Source organism: Nanorana parkeri, unplaced genomic scaffold (genome assembly GCF_000935625.1).
Source record: "Nanorana parkeri isolate BGI_ZX_2015 unplaced genomic scaffold, ASM93562v1 scaffold1634, whole genome shotgun sequence".
Taxonomy (NCBI): Eukaryota; Metazoa; Chordata; class Amphibia; order Anura; family Dicroglossidae; genus Nanorana; species Nanorana parkeri.
The window spans coordinates 307,316-315,447 of NW_017307902.1; the positions used below are offsets into that span (position 1 = coordinate 307,316).

The 8,132-nt window shown below is 48.5% G+C and overlaps 1 protein-coding gene across 1 annotated transcript in view; it reads right to left on the reverse strand.

The window, feature by feature from the left end:
- LOC108799119 (zinc finger protein 850-like) overlaps window positions 1–8,132 on the reverse strand; it is a 31,407-nt gene that overhangs the window by 11,077 nt on the left and 12,198 nt on the right. The window contains exons 3-5 of the mRNA XM_018570942.1: window positions 5,441–6,284; window positions 4,792–5,356; window positions 3,050–3,964 (exon numbers count right to left, since the gene is read on the reverse strand). Coding sequence (XP_018426444.1) covers window positions 3,050–3,964; window positions 4,792–5,356; window positions 5,441–6,284 — 2,324 coding nt within the window. The remainder of the gene's footprint in view (window positions 1–3,049; window positions 3,965–4,791; window positions 5,357–5,440; window positions 6,285–8,132) is intronic.

Genomic DNA, 8,132 nt, shown 5'->3' on the forward strand with positions numbered 1-8,132 from the left:
CTATCTTCTAATAATAAACCATCAGTGATGACGTTTCCCCCATCTCTGTCCTCTGCTTCCTTCATTACATCTCTAGGTCTGAGGCCGCAAGGTTCTATCGGCGCTGAACTTTCAAGTTCCGGTTCCAGTACTCTGTCCTCCAATCAGAAAAAGCCTTGAGTTCCTTCCAATGAATGGGAGGGGCTCTGTGATTGGAGGAGGTGCGGATGAATGTCACGCTCTCCCCTCCTCCAATCCAATCTCCTGTATGACATGAAGAAGCAATGTCCTCCCAATGTAAATCCAACGGCAACCTACATCATCCAAGGTGGTAGGTCCATCATCAACCACATCGAGAGTGACCTCCCTCGGACATGGTGACCCGCGCCATGATGATCCCGTCACTCCTTCCCCTGGCTCCAGAAGTTGGGGGCTGGGGCGGGAGGGCCAAACTGAACACGTGTGGTTGGTGGTTGACCCAAACCCGAAGCTGATCCCTACATTGAGGAAGACGTACTCCTATCCTGACTATGGGGAACTTTTTCCACAGAGGTTTTGTCTTCAGAGGACCAACGCAATCCCTCAAGGTGTATTGGCATCCTGAGTGTATGTGGTGGGAGGGGGTCTGTAGTATACTCCAATGATGAGTTATATCATTCCACCCGGAATTCCTCCTTTACGATCTCCAACCACAAGACCATCCCAGAGATCTCCTTATCACAGCGAGACCATCCCAGAGATCTCCTCCTTATCATAGCGGGACCGCCCCAGAGATCTCCTCATCACAGCGAGACCATCCCAGAGATCTCCCCCTTATCACAGCGAGACCATCCCAGATATCTCCTCCTTATCACAGCGGGACCATCCCAGAGATCTCTCCCTTATCACAGCGGGACCGCCCCAGAGATCTCCTCATCACAGCGAGACCATCCCAGAGATCTCCCCCTTATCACAGCGGCACCATCCCAGAGATCTCCCCCTTATCACAGCGAGACCATCCCGGAGATCTCCTCCTTATCACAGCGAGACCATCCCAGAGATCTCCTCCTTATCACAGAGAGACCATCCCAGAGATCTCCCCCTTATCATAGCGAGACCATCCCAGAGATCTCCCCCTTATCACAGCGGGACCATCCCAGAGATCTCCCCCTTATCACCATCCCAGAGATCTCCCCCTTATCACCATCCCAGAGATCTGCCCCTTATGTTTGTGGGAGTGGCGCTCAGATCGGGGAGGGATGTTGATTGGTTGCATGTAGTGTGAAGTGCTGCCTCAGAGGAGAGATAAAACCTGATCACTGTTTGCTGACCAGTATCTGTGACTCCAGTGTCTGCTCTCCTCCTGGGGGATCTGGCTGAAAGATTCCTCCACCGTGCGGGAAAGGTTGCACGTGCTGGTGAGCGGATCCAGAGACTGCTGTACCAGAAAGAGACCCTGAGTGTCCGGATTCTACAGAGACATGATGCAAGCGTCGCTACTGCTACTGGGTGGCACAAGCTGCTGCTTCTGGAGAGGAGAAAACCACCTACCGACGCGGGGAGCCACAATCCAAGCTGCGAGAGCAGTGAGAGGCCATTGGCCACTCTGATATTGAGTCTTTACATCAGTTGGCTCAGTATTGTGCAGGTCGGCCGCGGCAGTTCAGATTTATCTGCGTATGTAAAGTGCTTCTATGACTTCCTGTTTGCCATTGTTGTTCCTGAAGGTGAACCCCTTTGAGGTTGAAGGTGAACCCCTTTGAGGTTGAACGTGAACCCCATTGAGGTTGAATGTGAAACCCTTTGAGGTTGAACGTGAACCCCTTTGAGGTTGAATGTGAGATCCTTTGAGGTTGAATGTGAACCCCTTTGAGGTTGAATGTGAAACCCCTTTGAGGTTGAACGTGAAACCCCTTTGAGGTTGAACGTGAACCCCTTTGAGGTTGAACGTGAACCCCTCTGAGGTTGAACGTGAAACCCCTCTGAGGTTGAACGTGAACCCCTCTGAGGTTGAATGTGAACCCCTCTGAGGTTGAACGTGAACCCCTCTGAGGTTGAATGTGAACCCCTCTGAGGTTGAACGTGAACCCCTCTGAGGTTGAATGTGAGCCCCTTTGAAACTTGAAGACTGGTTCTGGCCACTTTCATAGTCAATATGTAAGAGATTGTCAGATGAAGGGTGAAACCTGTGGCCATAGGCTGCCCCCCCTAACCATCCCCAGTCCTTGAAGACCCCGGGGGGGCGGTGAAGGTTCCTGATCTCGGCACATCTCCTAAACTTCTCTACTTTCTGTCTGTTCAATGCCTCACCGTCCATGAATGAGGACCACAGACTTAAGATTTAAATCTGAACATTTCTCATACCAGTGAGATCTCCTCCTTATCACAGCGAGACCATCCCAGAGATCTCCTCCTTATCACAGCGGGACCATCCCAGAGATCTCCCCCTTATCACAGCGGGACCATCCCAGAAATGAGGGTGGCACGGTGTTCAGTACTGCCACCCTCATTCTCTCCACATAGTTTGGGGCTCACCATAGAAAAGATGGAAGAGAGTTTCTCTATGTGAGATGTCATCTGATGATCATGTATTTGGAGGAATTCCGGGTGGAATGATATAGGACTCTTTGAACTCATAAGCTTATCATTGGAGTATACTACAGACCCCGCCCCCCTCCCCCCAAGATTTATCAGAAGGGGACAGTTGGCTCCTTCAATAAGTACAAAACATGAGAATAAAACTGAAAAGAAAACATTTAATAATACAAAACTGAAAAAAAAGAATAGATCTCCCCGACTCTTCATCCAGAGGACATACCTAGCTCCTCTCTCACCATGATGTCTTCCTGGGAAGGGAGATCAGACTACACTGCTAGAGGGACTCAACCAGCAGTGCCCCCCCCCAGCAGAGGAAGCCAGACACAACTTTGAAGTCTTTATCAGCTATCATCTCTGAGCTGTTCCTTGAGAAGAGCTCAGCCACGTGTTTTCTGAAAGCTCCCAGTGTCAGATCTCTGATGAGTCATATAGAAAACATTTCCCGCACTAAGGACACTAAGACACCTCCAGGGTTGTGTGCGATCTCTGATGCCTGACAAGACAAGACTTCTGTGAAAAACATTTCCTGCACTCAGGACAGGAATAAGGCTTCTCCCCCGTGTGGGTTCTCTGATGTTTGTTTAGACTGGTATTTTGTGAGAAACGTTTTCCACACTCAGGACAAGAATAAGGCTTCTCCCCCGTGTGAGATCTCATATGAATAATCAGATAGTCCGGCTGGGAAAAACTTTTCCCACACTCAAGGCATGAATACGGCTTCTCTCCTGAGTGAGACCTCCTATGAGAAGAAAAATGGCTCGACTTCGAGAAACCTCTCCCACACTCAGGGCAGGAATAAGGCTTCTCCCCCGTGTGAGATCTTTGATGTACAACAAGGTCTGGTTTCTGTGAAAAGCATTTTCCACAGTCGGCACAGGAATACGGCTTCTCCCCCGTGTGCAATCTCTGATGTATGGTAAGCTTGGACTTATCTGAGAAACCTTTCCCACACTCAGAACAAAAATACACTTTTTCGCCCGTGTGAGATCTTTGATGTTTAACAAGGACTGATTTCCATGGAAAACTTTTCCCACACTCGGTGCAGGAATAAGGCTTCTCTCCTGTGTGAGATTTTCGATGTTTGAGAAGTGCAGATTTCCGTGAAAAATGTTTCCCGCATTCCGCGCACGAAAACAGCTTTTGACCCGTGTGGCATGCCTGATGTTCATTAAGACTGACCTTTCCTGAAAAACATTTCCCACATTCAAGGCAGGCAAATGGCTTCTCCCCCGTGTGTGATCTTTGATGTGTAACAAGTTGTGATTTCTGTGTATGACTTTTCCCGCACTCTGTACAGGAATACGGCTTCTCCCCTGTATGCAGTCTCTGATGTCCGATAAGACTGGACTTATCTAAATAACTTTTCCCACACTCGGGACAGGAAAATGGCTTCTCCCCCGTGTGAGATCTGTAATGTATGTCCAGTTTTGATTTATAAATAAAACGTTTCCCGCACTCAGGGCAGGAATGAAGCTCCTCACCCGAGTGGTATTTCTGATGTCTGACCATTTCTGCTTTACGAAGATAACTTTTCCCGCACTCAGGACAGGAAAACCTCTTCTCCCCCTGAATTCCGGCACCATCCCCCACAGGACGAGGTTGCTCAGAGTCAGAGGGATTCCATGGTCCATCCACACTGTGACGTCCACCATCCATAGCTGAGCTCATTGTCTCTTCTCCCGCACAATCTGCTGTGATGTCCTCATCTTCCATCTTACAACCTGGAGATAAAGTCAGACGATCCTTTGAGGGTTCCTCCATGGCGTGTCCTGGAAACATAGAGACACATGATGGAGAGATATGAGAGGGTTAGATGACTTCACTCAACATTCCATCTGGATCAGGAGGTCTGAGGGAGCGGATGTTCTATGAGTAGGTCCCAACTAGCTGTACAAGGTTACCCCTATGACTGGCAGATATCACTCAGTTCCCGCCTTTCTCTGGACCAATCAGTGTGCAGGAACAGAGCACAGATAACAGAAGAATATAATATGACCCACCTGTGCTGATCTCTGTAGGCGTGTCCTCCTCTATGGATGTCCTCATCATTCTGGCCTCCTCCGTATATCGCTGATCATCCCTCACATACGTCTCTTCTACTTCACCCTCAACTTTCATCTTCATCAGATCTTCACCCTAAACCAGGAAAATGAAATATGAATAATCAGATAGTCCGGCTGTGAAAATTTTTTCCCACACTCAAGGCATGAAAACGGCTTCTCACCTGTATGAGACCGCTTATGAGCATTAAGATTGCCCAACTGTGAAAAACGTTTCCCACACTCATTACAGGAATACGGTTTCTCCCCTGTGTGGCATCTTTGATGTTGAATAAGCTCTGACTTCCGTGAAAAACATTTTCCACAGTCAGGGCAGGAATACGGCTTCTCCCCCGTGTGCGATCTCTGATGTTTGGTAAGACTAGACTTATCTAAAAAGCTTTTCCCGCACTCTGAGCACAAATACGGCTTCTCCCCCGTGTGCAACCTCTGATGTTTCCCAAGGCAAGACTTATCTGAAAAGATTTTCCCACACTCAGCGCAAATATACGGCTTCTCCCCTGTGTGCAATCTCTCATGTTTGGTAAGGCTGATCTTATCGTAAAAACTTTTCCCGCACTCAGAGCAAACATAAGGCTTCTCCCCTGTGTGAGATCTTTGATGTATAAGAAACGCTGATCTCCAAAGAAAACTTTTCCCACACTCAGGACAGGAATACAGTTTCTTGCCTGTGTGTAATCTCTGATGTATACACAGCTTTGCCTTATCTGAAAAACCTTTCCCGCAAACAAGACAGGAATGTGTCTTCTCTTCTGTGTGCAATATCTGATGTCTGCAAAGACTGGACTTATCTGAAAAACATTTCTGGCACTCAAGGCATGAATACGGCTTCTCTCCTGTGTGAGACCTCCTATGAGAAGAAAGATGGCTTGACTGTGAGAAACATTTCCCACAATCAGGGCAGGAATACGGCTTCTCCCCCGTGTGAGATCTTTGATGTACAACAAGGTCTGGTTTCTGTGAAAAGCATTTTCCACAGTCGGCACAGGAATACGGCTTCTCCCCCGTGTGCAATCTCTGATGTATGGTAAGCTTGGACTTATCTGAGAAACCTTTCCCACACTCAGAACAAAAATACACTTTTTCGCCTGTGTGAGATCTTTGATGTGTAACAAGGACTGATTTCCATGGAAAACTTTTCCCGCACTCGGTGCAGGAATACGGCTTCTCTCCTGTGTGAGATTTTCGATGTTTGAGAAGTGCTGATTTCCGTGGATAACATTTCCCGCACTCGGCGCACGAAAACAGCTTTTGACCCGTGTGGCATGCCTGATGTTCATTAAGACTGACCTTTCCTGAAAAACATTTCCCACATTCAAGGCAGGCAAATGGCTTCTCCCCCGTGTGTGATCTTTGATGTGTAACAAGTTGTGATTTCTGGGTATAACTTTTCCCGCACTCTGTACAGGAATACGGCTTCTCCCCTGTATGCAGTCTCTGATGTCCGATAAGACTGGACTTATCTAAATAACTTTTCCCACACTCGGGACAGGAAAATGGCTTCTCCCCCGTGTGAGATCTGTAATGTATGTCCAGTTTTGATTTATAAATAAAACGTTTCCCGCACTCAGGGCAGGAATGAAGCTCCTCACCCGAGTGGTATTTCTGATGTCTGACCATTTCTGCTTTACGAAGATAACTTTTCCCGCACTCAGGACAGGAAAACCTCTTCTCCCCCTGAATTCCGGCACCATCCCCCACAGGACGAGGTCGCTCAGAGTCAGAGGGATTCCATGGTCCATCCACACTGTGACGTCCACCATCCATAGCTGAGCTCATTGTCTCTTCTCCCGCACAATCTGCTGTGATGTCCTCATCTTCCATCTTACAACCTGGAGATAAAGTCAGACGATCCTTTGAGGGTTCCTCCATGGCGTGTCCTGGAAACATAGAGACACATGATGGAGAGATATGAGAGGGTTAGATGACTTCACTCAACATTCCATCTGGATCAGGAGGTCTGAGGGAGCGGATGTTCTATGAGTAGGTCCCAACTAGCTGTACAAGGTTACCCCTATGACTGGCAGATATCACTCAGTTCCCGCCTTTCTCTGGACCAATCAGTGTGCAGGAACAGAGCACAGATAACAGAAGAATATAATATGACCCACCTGTGCTGATCTCTGTAGGCGTGTCCTCCTCTATGGATGTCCTCATCATTCTGGCCTCCTCCGTATATCGCTGATCATCCCTCACATACGTCTCTTCTACTTCACCCTCAACTTTCATCTTCATCAGATCTTCACCCTAAACCAGGAAAATGAAAGTAAATATCATCTCGTAGGATCCCCACGTTGTCTCCACAACTCCCTTCATGTTCTAGAAGCTCCGCCCCACCCACCTGATCATGGTGGCGGATGGTGAGATCTTCCTGTGTGGGATCCCGGGAATACAGAGGACGGGGACATCTCTCTGGTGGGTTCCTGTAGTTGGATGACTCCTCCATGTTCTCTCGGAACAGATCTTTGTGTCCTTTTGGAAGCTCTGACTCCTCCTTCACTCCGTACTTCTCATCATCCTCTTTTATCTCTTCTTTAACATAAAGTTTAGAATCTCTCTGAATAAGAAATAATAAAAGTGACAAATGGTAACAATGTAGATAAAGTTTAGATCCCAGAGATACCATCAGAGATTGTCCATCACCCACCTGATCACGGTGAGGGATGGTGAGATCTTCCTGGGTGGGGTCCCGGGAATACAGGGGGCGGGGACATCTCTCATGGCGGGGGACGATCGTTTGAAATGGGCGGGGTTTGAGGGATATCATCGCCCTCTCTGTAAAGTGCGGCAACCCAACAGCTCTGGCTGAGAACGCAGTGATGGAGGTCCAATGACACAACTGCCATGAAATCAGGGCCGGCTCTATAACCAGGGAGCCTGATGGCGGATACAAGAGACTGCTAAGGTGAAGAGGTCGCACGCCTCCAAAAGTGACGTCTAGGTTACCACCCCCGTACACAGGTAGACCTTCTGACCTTGAAGGGGTTAACGTGTTTCCACCCCATGTATGCGTGTAGCCGACTCTACCGGGGATGAAGGAGGTCACGAGGAGTATGGGGGGGACCAAAGCTCACATAGTGGGGGGAGGGGAGGGGGTTACTGGGTGTATATATAACATAATATCTTATTACCTCCTCTGCTGCCAGTTCCAGCAATGCCTCCTCTCTACTTCCTCCCAACTCACCTGGAACTTCCTATTTATAGGTGACGTCACTTCCTGTCATAGAGACTTCCTGTCTGGGTATAGGTGAGATCACCACCTGGTGGAGCTCAGAGGAACTGCAGCCCAGAGAAAAACCTCTCGCTGTGTGTGTATGTTCTGTATGTAGATGGGGGTGATGGGAAGGGGGACCCGGAATCCCTCATCATCGAAGATTGGGACATACTTTACAGGTACAAGTTCGAGATTATCTTTGGGGGGGGGATACAAGGCTATCAGCACCAGCTTCTCCTAGTGGGACTGGACAGGAGAGCAATAAATCACAGGGTAACGCACAGGACAATCATACGCATTCA